This window comes from Callithrix jacchus, chromosome 21 (genome assembly GCF_049354715.1).
Source record: "Callithrix jacchus isolate 240 chromosome 21, calJac240_pri, whole genome shotgun sequence".
NCBI classification, from domain to species: Eukaryota; Metazoa; Chordata; class Mammalia; order Primates; family Cebidae; genus Callithrix; species Callithrix jacchus.
Window position 1 is genome coordinate 10,120,315 of NC_133522.1, and position 15,083 is coordinate 10,135,397.

General features: G+C 39.0%; 1 protein-coding gene across 4 annotated transcripts in view; it reads right to left on the bottom strand.

Moving 5' to 3' along the window:
* Positions 1 to 8,582, bottom strand: part of CADM2 (cell adhesion molecule 2) — a 1,112,757-nt gene extending 1,104,175 nt beyond the window's left edge. For 3 of the 4 annotated variants that reach the window (XM_035283216.3, XM_008986459.4, XM_035283214.3), the window contains exon 1: positions 7,894 to 8,582. In XM_035283216.3, coding sequence (XP_035139107.3) covers positions 7,894 to 7,954 — 61 coding nt within the window. In that variant the 5' untranslated portion in view covers positions 7,955 to 8,582. The remainder of the gene's footprint in view (positions 1 to 7,893) is intronic. The other variant, XM_078358553.1, reaches the window with a different exon arrangement.
* Between the last annotated feature and the right edge of the window lie 6,501 nt (positions 8,583 to 15,083).

Consider the following 15,083-nt stretch of genomic DNA (forward strand, 5'->3'; position numbering starts at 1 on the left):
AATAGAGAGCAGTAAAGAAATGGCAATTAAATAAAAAGCTTATTATATATTTTTCTTTGCTTTTAAATATAAATATTCTAATTTCTGATGCATTATCTCTCACTTAAACTTAAGCCTACCACTCCAGATTGAAAAACAGAGATGCATAAGGTATGAGAATGAACAGAAGTTATGAACGTCATGGACATTTTCCCCTAAGGGGGATATAGGACAAGCTAATGTAAAATATGAATTTATTAAGAAAATTAGGACATATGTTACACACTATAGATTTTAAGCCTTGATGTTTAAATAAGCATTATGAAAGGCATCTGCATTTTAAAATACAAACAATTGTAGCCTAAAAGCTAAAAATATTTCTTTACAAGAACAAATTAATTGGCTTTATAAATTACAGCAAATCAATATAACAGCTATACACTTAGCAGACGGCAGCACATCCTTGTCAGGAAAGGTGCTTTCTCACTCTGTTCTCAAGGACAACTTTAGAAAAGCAGTGTACCTTACTGTAAATCCTAAAATATGTAAAATTTTTAGAAACTAAATTTGACTTTTAAAAGGACTTTGTTTTCTTACAATGTAAAATTATTTGCACTATTCGATTATAATTAGCTTTGATATTTTTTCCCCTGAAATCAAATGTATGCTTATTTTTCTTTTCTAAACAATCCATAATGACGTCATTATCTAACCCCGGAATAACTCCTTAACCATGACTAGACAGGGACTTCCTCTTCAGCACTGAAATGGCTGAAAGATGATATAAATATTTAAGCAAAAATGATTTGCTGACTCAGAAAGAGTTATTCCCAAAGCCGAATAAAGACTGTCTTAATATTTACTTCAAAGACTTAAAATATAATGTGAATAGTTCATGGCCCCCTCTCGCCATAGCAGATCTTACAAACTTGGCTCTGTATCTATTCAAGTAGTAAGAAGTTATTATCAGTTTCACAAGCACAAAAACAGATCCAGAGTACTCAACCCTATTGTTATTCCATTAATTCCAAGACTTGTGTGTGTGTTTTAAGGGGAAAGCTTGTTAATCATGGTTGCAGCCTAAGAAAATCTATTGAAAAAAAATTCCTAATCTCATTAAAAGAGCAAAAGAACACAATGAGTAAAAACAAAACAAATTCTTACATTTTTCTTCATTTCAGTATACATCCCTGAAAGCCCTAAACTCTAAGTACAAAATTAATAAAGATGTTCTTCGGTTTTAAAAATAATGACATACTTTAAATGTGTATATATGTGCATATATATAAGTAAGGGACTGTGGGATATTTCTTTTCTCAATAATTATATCTCTGACTTTGACATTAATATTTAACTGATCCCTACTTAAGCAGAGTATTTACTTCACTAATTTTTAAATAGGCTACATACTTCTAAGGTGAAACTAATTTCATGTATGTTTAAGGAAATCCACTGAAGACATTAACAGGACCAACTGGGCTCGCTGCTCGAATAAAAATCAGCATGTACAACACGTTCAGTTTTTTTTGTTCTGTGGCAAATGGAATCAAAATATACAAAGCTACATGATTAGTTCATTTTATCTGATAGGCTTTAATGGTATAAGAAAGCGTTTACAACTGTGACTTTTTTAGAGAACATATCAGATGGCTTTGCCTATGTGATAAATAATATTGTTCAGATAGGAAACATTCTCTACTGATGTGACATAACACAAATTATACTTAACAACACAAAAGAAACTGAATATACACTGAACAGTTAACTCCTATTTTGTAAAGAAGCTACTATATTCTCATAGCACAGGAAATGCTCTAATAAGAATGAGATTAAGGGACTAACTCCTTACTAAAGAAAGAACTGGATAACAGAATGTTTTCCAGCTCAACAGTTATTAGGTCCAACACATGTAAAAAATAGCACAGAAATCCTATTTTAATGTTGCTATTCATCTTCATTAAACTGACCTCTGTTCTTGATAGTTTAAAAGAAAATTAAATGTTCACCATTCATTGGATGAAAATGTTGATAGCTTTAGTAGGATTTATTTATTAATCTCTAAACAAAATATATGGTCTCTCTTTTGCTTTGTCATAAGCTCATGTGATCACAAATACTCTGGATCATTTCTGGTTATAAAAAACTGAAGGATGTTTTATGTCCACTACAAGCTGTGAAAGACTTCCCATTTCACTCTGATGCCACATGAGTGCTTTTCTGTGAGTTTGCTGCCTCTGCAGAGCACATTAGGCCTGAGATGCCATTTGCATCATCACACAGCAGGGGGCTTCAGCTGCCACTGCTCTAGGTTAATCCTCACCCACCTCTTACACAAGGAATTTGCAGAAGATGTCTTTCTTGATACTACAGAATTGCACTCCAAAAATGCTTGACATTTTCAGATAAAATGTTGGCAATGAATGTGTCCTTTTAAATATTTTAGGTTAAATGAGTAAATTTAAATTATGTCCTTCATTTTTTATGAAATTAATTTATGATCTAATCTAAGGTAAAGTATCTGGGGTTTTTAATCAAGGAAAAGAAAAAAATGGGTAGGAAAAATGTTAAAAAAAAGTCTGATCAGATTGAATTTATTTAAAGATTTATGAAAGTATCTTGTTTATGTGATACTTTTATATAGGAAAAATTTAATAAGCCAATATAAGTTACAAAAATGTCAAAATGAACTCTTATGTGACTTAACCAATTATGAGCACTTACATATTATGAAAAGAAGAGATCATTTAACTCCATCAGAAGTAATTAGGACATACCTATTATTCAATCCCGACTGTTTATGAATCTACTAAACTGAGCATAAGAAAATTGCACAGATGCATAAGGCACAGGGCTTGCCCCCAGGAAACTTAAGTATAATAATTGTTAGGTGCTAGAATTGTTTTAAGTGAGTAAATCAGACAATATCTTCCAATTGAACAAAGGGCTCCTGACTTCAGTTTTTGAGTCTGCTTCCTTGGTTTGTGATTTTCCTTCTCTTTGCTTCCTCAATCTACTCAAGCTGCTATAGAATGGGTGACTTAGCCAATGGATTTAATAAAGTCTAATAAGATGAGGACTATTTCTCAATAAATATCATAGAGTGTATGTCAGTGAGATCAAATAAAACATCTATGTGACATTAGGTCTATATTCTATTATTAATGTACCTCCAAATCTTTCATAGTAAATAAGGTTTACTTGTCTCAACCATTGATATCCCACAGACTACTTAAAGAGGAAACTGATGTCATTTGGTATTGACTCATGGCCACCTTCACATGCATGCTTAGGATGTCTTCCAACATTTTTGCACTTCCAGTTTGCTCTTTAAGTGATTTAAGTCATTCTTTTCTTTAAGAAAAATGCCATTCTACCACTATTCAATTGTGTGACAAATAGTTTTCAAGTGTCTTATCTTCTGGTGAAGGACACAAGAACAGACCATTTTATCATTTCAGTTGGTATTTAGCTTTGTCATATTATGTTTCTAGAGTTCTAATAGTTACAGAAATGGGAAAAAGACAATGAAGTCAGCTTCCACATCTTGATAGAAAACTAGTCTAGACACTCCTCATATTTGCAAAGAAGATTTTCCTAATTACCAGTTGTCTGATGTTTGACCATTTAAGCCACAGTTGTTGGCATTTAAGTACATAGGCTCCAATTTTCAGTTTCTGTTAATCAAAAGAGGGAGTGAGTGAACTATATTTGAGAACTGCATTTGGCATAAGAAATGAGCTTGACAAGACTAAAGTTAATACATGTAAAGGTAAAAGAGTTGGATAGACATGCTTTCAGGAAGCACAGGTATTTCATTAAGTGTATATAAGTATAATACGTATTATAATGTGCTTTTTAAAATTGTAAGGTGAGGTTCATGACACGTACTGAGGCAAGTAATATGTATGTCCAATGAGGTTTAATTTGAATATATTTTTTACTAAATATAACAAATCATTTACAAAAATACCCCATGGGAAAAGGACCCCCCCCCCCACACACACACACAAACTAAATCCCCAGTATCTGTGTTGGAGGTGTTTTTGTATGCGACTAATTCCAAAAAGTAAACACAGTTCTCAACAAAATCAGGTCTTGTATGCATGTATGCATGATTATTTCCTGTTATAGTTTGCACTTGTTTCTTTATTGCCCTTTCCAGAATTGGTTCCTATGCTGCCCAGGGCACTCTATCTTTGCAGTGCCCCCTCAGGCATGGAAAGGGATAAGCTTTCAGCAAGGGTTAGCAATTGAACTGGATCTGCTCTATAGCCAGGAGAGGACTTAGTTACAGGTGGCAAGCTTTCACAATCCTTGCAAAGAAATTCATTTCTCTAATGTGTCCCTTGCCCTTACTCCAGATTTTCCTCTTTTTATAATGAAGGAAATTAAGAAATGATGCATTGTCAACGCGAAATCAAATTTTGCTATTTAAGCAGCCTGGTATACAAGTTATACTTTGGCCAAACAAATTTTTGGCCAAAAACATATGTTTATTTTCTGTTTAACTATTATTCATTTCCTAAAGGCAGGATGAGGATGAGGACAAACAAACTGGCAGATGTTACAGAATTAAGTAAGCCTTAAAAAAAGAAAAAAAGAAAACTCATTTTATCATTGACTTCTCACCACCGGCTTATCACCCCACATACTAACAAACCAGAAAATTGATTTTTCTTCCCAGAAAAATACATAAAGGTGGCAATAAAAAATACAGTCAGTTAAAACACAGAAACATGGAGAAGATATGTTCCAATGAGTCTTCTTGTCTTTAAATAATGTATACTGCAAGAAAGAGTATAGTAATATATGTGATAAATAAACTGATTAGTATTACTTAAGTGAATATCACTATACTGCTGATAAAGCTAAAAAAAGGAGCTATTGACTGACTATAGTATTTGCCTAGTCATAACTACTAGCAGGCAGGGCAGACTCCCTCTAGCCAAAATCAGTCGCTAACTAGTTCCCCTGCCACCCTGTTCTCCCTGGACATAGAAAGGAAAGACCTGCTAAGTATTTAATCTATGTCCAGGAAATAAAGCCTTCATTTTACAACCTAACCAAGTCCTAATAAAATGGTAGGGTAGTGGGAGAAACATAAATCTGAACCCCGAAGCAATGTTTTCAGCCAAGCCTAACACAAGGAAGGCATGAGCAATTTGTTTGAGCAAAAACTGACAATATCAACAAAGTATGATGTGTCTGTGGAGCAGTGTTTGATGAATAAATGTGAGGAAGCCATAAACATGAGAAGACAATCCTATAGTGCTTTGTGCCCCCTCCTTTTTTTTTTTTTTTGTAATCCTCTTATCTCTTTTAGTGTATTCACATGACCTGATCTAAGATGCTCCTAAGTCCACAGACATGGTTGGACTAGTGCTCTTTCCCTGGTTGCTGTATAGGACGCTTATTTATTTATTTATTGGACCTAATGCTGGTGTTGCTGCTGGTTGCAGTGGTGCATTTTCCCTGCTATACTCACACCCCTTCCCTGCACCGCCCCCCACCCCAGTCTGCTGTGAAAAGCAGCACTGTCTTAATCTCTGGTTTACATACTCAATAAAAGAGACCCATGCCTGAATGCTGCTGATGGAATCTATCCGGGTAGAGAAAGAGTAAATCCTCCTCCAGACTGAGAGAGAGGCACCAGCAAACAGTTATTTTGCACTGCACTGAATAGACAATTCACAGGGAAATGTTGAAGGAAGAGAGGAGGCGACCCCAAGTGCAGTCCATGGCCCACAGGCTCTATAATAAATAATTTCGCAGCAGCCCAGTAGTGTGTGCATTGACTGGCCGGGGCCAGCACACACAGATTGGTAGGGAAAATACATCTGGCGGTGTCGAATTTTCATCGCAATCACCAAATTAACTGATTTCCCCACATCACACTCCCCCAACACGGCGCACGCGCGCGCGCGCGCGTGCACGCACACACACACACACACACACACACAGCACAGTTGAGAAATGCAAGTTACTGAGAGGTGAAGTAGGGTCTCTGGGAGATTGCCTCAGCGCAGATTAAAAACCTAAGTAACGTGTCAGACACCCGAGTTACTTGTGTGAGGATGGGTGTGTGAACGGTGAGAATGGGACCAGGAGGCGTAAGCATAAAGAATGTGCTGTCTGCTGTCACGGAGATTCTGGCACACATGACATATCTGAAATTTATACCCAATGTAAAATACACAAAAGTACCACAAAAATATTCTATGAAATATCTCTATAAGGTCAGTTAGTTAATTCAGGAAAATTCTGCCCACCGCCTCTTGTTTCACATTCATAAATATGCATAAATAAAATTCGGTCCCCAGTCTATATCCCGGAGGAGGGCAGGAGAGAGGATGCATTCCAAGAACTTGCTGAAAGATGGTTCATTGACCTCATTTAAATCCTCCAAAGGCGGATTGGGTTTTGCACGCCAGTGAGTCTACGTGTGTCTTACTTTCAGATCCCTTTTACCCAGGGAAAAATTAATTTGATCAACTTATCTTTCCTGCAAATACGCAAATAATGAGAGAAGGGTTAGAGGCAGGCACAGAAAAAAAAAAAAAAAAAAAAAAAAAAAAAAAAAACCTAGTCACCTAGCTTTAAAAATATTCTATCAACCATCGTTTACCATCCATCCTCGCTATATCTCACACTCAAGCCACATCCCTATACTATTCTCTTCAAAGCAACAATCTTCCGCCTTACAGCCCCTGCCCACCCAGCCCTAGAACGCCGCCGCCTCTGCCTCCTCCACCACCCAAAGTGTCCTCTCTCCATGCACTCCTATACTATGCATTGCCATTTATTTCATAATCAGCACCGTCCTCCCATTCCACACAGCTCCCTCCCTCCCTCCTCCAAAAAAGAGGGTCTGGAGAAAAGTGAACCCAGATTCCCTAGCCACCTGGCATCCAAAACCAGTGATTTGCATAATAACAGCGTTTTGTGCGGTTTCCCTCCACTGCGGTCACAGGGGTTCTTAAATTTCACGTGAAAGGATAATATTAATTACGGAAAGAAGCGGCAGAGAGAGGATGGAGAGGTATGAAATCTAAGTGAAAATCTCTTAGCAGTAAAGTAACTGCTAGGGAGCATATATTTCTTTGGTTAAAAAAAAAAAAGACAAGACACAGACTGAATAATAAAAAGTCGATGTGTTGATAAAGTGGGTTTGGGTCTTTTAATTTTTTTTTTTCCTTTTCTCCCCTTTTTTAATTTCTTGGTTTAGTCATTCATTCATTTTTTTTTCTTATTCTTTTTTTCGTTCTTTCTTTCTTTTTTTAAATCCCAGACAGAGTCTCCTGTCTCTTCCTAGGTGAATGACACGTCTCACAACACATGTCCCCCCCGGGGATGTTATTGCAATGCACACGGTGCTGCCGCTGCTGCTGTTCTCCACGTCTTGGTAGCTCGCTCCCAGGCTCTCACACACTTTTTAAAGACACACGGATGTGATGATGGTGGGAAGAGGGGAAAAGAAAAGACGACCCGAAAAGGGGGAGGTTAGAGAGATGGCAAGAGATGGAGAGGGTCGGTCAAGAGCGTGATGTGGGAGGTGGCTGGTGGGGGTTGTCGCGAGCGTGGAATGTTCAGAGAGGCACAAGTTGCCAGCCAAAAGGCGTGGGAGGCGGATGCTGGCGGGGAGGGAGTGAGATGAAGGAAGCTCAGGTGAATGAAAAGGCGAAAGGTGCCGCGAAAGGGGCTGGCTGCTGGGAAGGCAGGGCTGAGCCAGCCTCAGAAATTCGAGGGGCTGGTGCAAACTGCCACTGCCCCCTGCCGCACCGGAGAGTAGGGGGAGGGGGTGGAAATCGCTGGGGACCGGGGGACTGGGAGGGGGAGAGTGGAAATATGGGGTGGAATGGGGAAGATGAGGAATGGGCGAGAAGTTGATGCTCCCCGCGGCGGGGCGGGGATTACCTTGTAGCAGGAGCCCGCAGACACTGTAGAAGCGGAGAACGGCGCTGCGTTTCCAAATCATGGTCCCCTCTCTAAAGGGCTGGGGAAGGAGCGACGGGGCAAGGAGATGCTGGCGAGCGGGGCGCGAGAGTGCAGGGCTCCGCTGGTGTCCTCCTCCCGGCGCCCGCCGGACCCACCGTCCCCGACGCTGCGGTGTTCGAACCCGCGGACAGGGATCGGCGGCAGCAGAAGCGGCAGCGGCGAAGCGCCCGCAGAACGGGGTATCGGTGGGCGAAATAGTTTCTTCTCCTCCGCCTCCTCCCGCTGGTGCAGCCGTGACAGCCCGTCTGCCAGGCGGGGGTTCAGGGCTTGCCTTCCTCTCGGCGCGCACGGCAAGTCCCAGCGCCCGCCGGGGCTGCCCGAGCAGGTGATGCAGGGATGCCGGGGTGTCGGAGAAGGTGCGGGCGAGGGCGCCAAGGAGCGGGCAGGTCAGGAGGGGAAGGGCTGGCGGGGAGCGGGGCAAGCCAGCAGCGCCGCCGCTCGCGCCCGGGGTGTCTCCTGGTCCTGGGAGGGGAGACAGCAGCGGTGGAAGCAGCGCTAGTGGCGGTAGCGGCGGCAGCGGCGGCTCCCGGATGCTCCGGCTGCGGCGGTGGCTGTGGCAGCAGCGGCAGCGGCGGCGGCGGCGGCGGCAGCGGCGGCGGCAGCTCTACGGAGCACCAGACACAAGGGCAAGCTCAGCGCGACGGAGGCCCCGCCCCCACCCCAGCCAGGGACAGACACCGCCCCCTGGCCAATGGAAACACAGCCGCCCACCAGGCCCGACCAATGAGAGAAGGGGATGGGTGGAGACAAGCGCCGGGAAAAACAAACAGGCTTCTCAAGGACCCTTCGGGCAGGAAGAACTGAAGCCCCCATTCACTCACCCCCGGCGGCTCTCACCTCCTTAGAGACGTCTCGCCCGAACTTGCAGGGGAGACAGCAGCCTTCGTTAATCAGAGCCGAGCACTCCGGCAGGGTTCAGCCAATCGCCACCGCGAGGGGGCGGGGTTAGCCATGTCCCCAGCAAGTTCTGGAATTCGTGGTGCCTGGGCCAGGTCCTGGGTGCGAGGTTCTTCTGCGCATTTGGACTCCTGGAGCAGATGGTGGCTGCACCTGCCCACTCACCAGCTGCAATAGCAATCTCTGACGCTTCCAGCAGCAAAAGGGAAAAATTGCAGAGGGCGTGGGAGAGGCTAAATATAGGGAGTGGAACACCTACCTGCCTACAAGAACTTGTGTTGCAAAGAAGGAAAAAGAAGTGGAGGAAATAAATTTTGTTGTTGCTGTTGTTGTTCAGAGTTTATACTTGGTCTAGGTATAAATATCAGTAGAGCTTGGTGGGTAGAAGTGCTGACACTGACATCAGGGAGCCCTTGGTTCAAATATCATAGCTGTCGCTTCTTGTTTCATAATATTTCATGATTTACTTGAAAGTTTGAATCTAAAGCCTCCTCAACTGCAAAACGGGGATAATAGTACTTAACTGTGAGAGTTGTAAGGATTAAGTCAGAAAGCAATCATGTTAGGGTAAGTCCATGCAATGCGTACGTACTTTATAAATGGTGACTCTAGCTGTTTAGAGGGATTTTTCTAATTCTGGATGGCAGGAAATCTCAGGCAAGCCTCTTTAAATTTTTTTAACAATAGCCTTAGGAAGGAAGAGAAGCAGAAGTGCACTTTCTTCATGGACGCAACCAAAAGGGGTCATAGAATCTCAGAAGCTAGAAAGAACCACCTCTTTAAATCAACACCCTGAAATGTGTCCTTTAGAAGAGGAGATATAAATGAGCTAGACATAAATGAATCAGAAGTTGTGTTTCTAAATGAGCTTAATTCCCAGGGTTTGCCCTGTGACCAGTTTTTAATTGGACCAAATTAGCAGATGATGGACTGGTTCAGTAGTGTTAAATCAGTCACACCATAAATAAAGTCGGCTTTGTTTGAGAGACTACACAATAGAAACCTGCAAGCAAGAAGACAGAGGGAAAGATGAGAGGCAAGATCAATATTGGTGCCTTTCACTCTTTCCCATTTGTGGCTTACTTTGCCACAACCTTTTGCAAATTCAACCCTTGACTTTTAACTAATGACCCATTCATTTCTCTGCCCACCTTTCTCCCCAGGTTCTCAAAATTAAGGAACAAAATGTCCATAATAAAACTGCAAGCACATTCTTGAAGAAAGATGTGTGAATACCCGTGTTATTGTAGGAGACAGTTGCCTACTGTGAGTTTTAGCTGTTAGGAAATTCAGTGAGTCCACAGATACCGCTATCATTTAAACTATTGTGAGGATCAAAAGGTGAAATTCTAATCATTATTGACTCAAGCTTAGGTTTTGTGTCAGGGAGAATATAACAAATGAAAATGCCAAAGAAGTTAAGGTTTCTTTATTGAAATGGTAGTAAGAGTTTCCGGATCCAGCGCACACCCTGCTTCTAGCTCTATGACCTTGGGCGTGTATTCAACTTTCTCGACCCTCAGTGGCCTCAACTATTATATGAAGGAACTGGACTTAATTACGTATAAAGCTACATTGAGAAATAGGGGGAAAAAACCCAAAAAACTTTAAGTTTGTTCTGTTAAAGAAAATACCCATTTGAGCATGAATATATCGGGATTTGTAATCAATACTCTGAAACAATGTCTTCTTATGAGTCTTGTTTATAACTGTGACAGCAATTTGGATTTGTACCCTTACATAATCTATAGCCTTGCCCCTAAATATGTGGTACTCAGATCAGCAGCCCCTTAAGAAATTATTAGAACAGCAGAATCTCAGCCCTGCCCCATACCTATGGAATCAGAATCTTCATTGTACCAAGATTTGTAGTGATTTATACACACACAAGGTTTGAGAAGCTCTGGTCTTTAACACGTTTTGCCACATATTCGCCCCCAGGAATAATTTCAGTGGGCAATCTGTGAAATGGAAGAGCCTAAAAGGCCTAGGGGATTTTTGGTAAATTACTATTTTCAGAAACCCCAGGCGTCTCCTTCTCAACACAAAAGTAAGCTATGAACAAGTTAATTAATTTAATTAGAAAGTTTTTTAAAAAGTTGAAAGTTTGATTAAGTGAGAGTCATGAACTTTCTTGTGATTAAAGGCTCTCTTTAGCCCATAAACCCAGGGGACTAGAAGAGAAATTTGCAGTGATTGCATTTCTGGGACAAAAACACTAAAACATAAACTCTGGTCATTTGGATAAATAATGTCAGATTCATGTACAAAGAACAGATAATGCTCTATTTTTCAAATAGTCTATTATTAGATGCTATTGCTCAATTAATATAAAAATAGCCAGTGCTTAATGGTTGTAAGATCTTTGAGTATTTTAGAAAAATGTTACATTGTCAACATGTTATGCAGACTTGTATGAATAAATACATTTTTCAAACTTACAATTCTAAAAATAAAATATCTTTAAATATCTTCATTCCATAGGTTTAAGGCTATATTGTCTACATGTATCATCAATGTGGCAGTAAATGTAGAAATTAACTGACCCCTCATGAATCATCAGACAATTAATTAGCTTCATAAATTGCCAAAAGATGGCATGTATCCATGCGTCTCTATGTCCAATAATTTGAAATATTAAACCTGTTTGAGAAATTTTCTTTACTTTCTTTATAAATAATCCCCGTATTCTCTTTCACTTCATTGCAAAAGTATTTTTAAATATTTAATCCAATGTTTTGAAACAAATTTTAAAATGAAGAAAAATTAATGTCTTACAATAAGTCATTCATTAGTAATTAACGTGTTATATAAAAGACAGCTAATTATTCTTTCTGCCTTGAACATGTTGGTCCTCTTCATTTATGTTATCACAGAATAAGATGACAACCTCCTCCTCCTCTCTCAATACTACCAAAGACAGTAGGTTCCTTCTGTTTTGTTTTGTTTTTAAGGTAGTTATCACAGAGGAGACTACATTTAGTTTTTATTTTATGATTGTTTCTATCACAGTTGAGAGTATTGAAATTTATTATGACTGTGATGTTTATGCTTTTTTTGGGGGGGGACTAAGTAAACGCTCTACAATTTTTATCATGGCAAAATGGGAAAACAATTGTCACTTTTTATCACTATGGATAAATTTCCTGGGATTTCACATGGTTCACCAGAACATTTATATTTCTCTTTTAAAATGCTAAATTTAGGTAAAATAGCTAAAGTTTTTAATATATAGTCATTCCCAGAACTAAAAATCCATGCTAAATTGACTCTCATAGCAAATTGACCCTTGTAGTAAATTGACCTAGAAAAAGAAATTTCATGGCCTGGTGAAAATGTACACCATTGCGGAAGAAAATTAGCTTATTGAGTACTGGAAACATTGATTGTCATTCTCCTTGCTTGCTAGCATTTTAAGTATGGATAATCTGCCTGTGTTGCCGAAATGTTAAGAATTTATAGGCATAGTATATAGTAAATATAACACAATATAAGTATTATTATTAATATATATGGTGTGTGTATATAGTTTGTATATGTATCATTTATAGCAATATTAACTGCTTTAAATAGTTTTATAACTTACCATTTTGCTTCTGTTTACAAAACATTCAGGGTCCATCTTCAAAATATAATATAGTATTTTACCTCACTAAACTCCACGTGTCTTATTATTAGAGTTTCATCTTATGTTGATGAAAGTATATAAAAGTAATGAAAATAAATTCACAAATATTCAGAAATTTATAACCTCAAGATGAGCTGTTCCTTCCTTTTTATATAGCTACCTCAAGTAGCAATATGATAAACATTTTCACCTTCTCTCATTTTAAAATATGCAATCACAATATGTAGACTGCAAATGACCTAATGGTCTTATGAGGTGTACCTTCTATCTATACAATGATTGAATCTAAATGATCTAACATATGTGGCCATCATGGATTTTCTTAAACTCATCAGAGAGATAATTCCTTTCTCTACATTTTCTTCAGGACAAGCACACATTCACTGTACTTCATAGATGATCATATGATTCTAGAGTTTAATAGCCAGGAATATGTAAAATGGAAGTTTGGCAAATGATCAACTATAAACAGAAACATCCTGAAGATGACTGTCTATTTTTGAACATAATTATAATGAAAATTGACTTTATTAACAGAACAAAACAGGTAAGCAACAATAACAACAACAACAACAAAAGTCTCACTACCATGACTGTATAGCTATTCAAGCCAATTTTATACATGAAACTTTTTTTTTGTATGTGGAACTTTTTTCTCCCTGGAACACTCCTATTGGAGATTATTCTATTGGTCATTTCGTTACATTACCAAAGAGTCTTCCCAAACATGACATTCTCAGTGAGGTATTTGCTGATAACCCTTTTCCTCCTTACCTCTACCTCCTCTGGTCACTCTTCATGCCTCCAATTTTATTTTCTTCATAACCTTTTAAAACTTGAACTTTTTATTTACATGTGTGTTGTTTTTTCTTCCCAACTATAATGTAAGCTGCAAGAAGAATGCAGGGCCTTTGGCTTGTTGACCAAATTTTTAGGCACTAAAAATAAACATAGTAATCACTCAGTATGTGCTTGCTAAAGGAATGGGTGTTTGGTTTAACATGTATAAATTCAGATTCCTTTATCTTTCCTCTTTGTGTCTTTTTTAAAAGGAGTAAACAATTCTGAGTATTCTTAAGTGGAATGAAAAAACTAAAAAAAATCAGCACTTAAAAACATTCATTTCAATTTTCATTTACAAAAGAAATCCATATGGACTGTTACAAATATAAACTATGCAGGGATAAATACAATAGGTACCCAGTGAAAATGCGTTAGTTAGTTAGTTATTCCACTGCCCATTCACAACGATTGTTGGACATTTTTTCTTTTTATTTGAGTGAGGGTACAGAATCTTGCTCTGTTGCCCAGGTTGGAGTGCAATGGCTCAATTTTGGCTTGCTGCAACTTCCATCTCTCAGGTTCAAGGGATTCTCCCACCTCAGTTTCCCTAGTAGCTGGGATTATAGGTGCATGCCACCATGCCCAGCTAAGTTTTGCTTTTTCAGTAGATACAGGGTTTCATCATGTTGCCCAGGCTTGTGACCTCTGTTGATCCACCTGCCTGGGTCTTCCAAAATGCTGAGATTACCACAGCGCTGGGAGTACAGGCATGAGCCACCACTCCTAGCAGATTGTTGACCATTTCTTAATTCTTCCTGACCTTTTCAGCCACAATTAGTTTGGAGAAAATAAATAAGAAAAACTATAATCATTTAATAGAGTGTGCATTTTTTAAGTGTCAGTGACTGTGTTTTTAGTGGGACTCTGTGTTTCCTTAGAGTAGAAGATTCTTTGTATTTGCATTATCATTTAATAAAATTTCTGTTAAGAATATTATGAGTGCTTCTGTGGAATGAGCTGGGCCAGACTAAAAATACTGAAACAAAATGTGGACCCTGTTTTCTGACCCAGATTGACAAAATAACAGGGGCTATGTTGGTACTTCACATCGCTGAAATAGAGGAATTGTGAAGAACACTACGATTTTACTACTTTTTGGAAAACTCAAGCTAAATTAAACTACCTTAAAAACTCAGTATTGTAAATAGCCAATTTTATATGCATGTCTAAGGAACATTTAATGTGTTCCTTAATGCAATAAAAAGAAAAACATAAAAACAATAAAGCATCTCGAAGTAGCAAACTAACAATTACTAAAAGAAGACCAGAGAATAGCAGGGAATGGATCTGGAAAGTAACATACAAGTTACAAAAGGGTATGGCTTAAAAAATACGGCTCGCTCTCCAGAGCTGTGCTGTCCACCAGGTAAGCACTAAGTATGAGGGTCTATTTAAATTTTGATTTAGATTAATCAAAATCAATTAAATTTAAAGTATGCACTTCAGTCATACGAATCAAATTTTAAGCACCCAGTAGCCACACCTGGCTAGTGACTACTGTATTAAACAGCATAAATAAGAACATTTTCATTATCACAGAAAGTTCTACTGGATAACGCTGTCTGCTATATCAAACTCGGTGTTCTCCAGAGAAACTGACCTATTTAGAAGTGTGTGTGTGTGTGTGTGTGTGTGTGTGTGTGTGGTCTGTACCATAATAATGTTTATTTATTTAATTTTATTATTATTATCCTGGGACAGGGTCTTGCTCTGTCACCCAAGCTGGAGTTTAGTGTGGCTG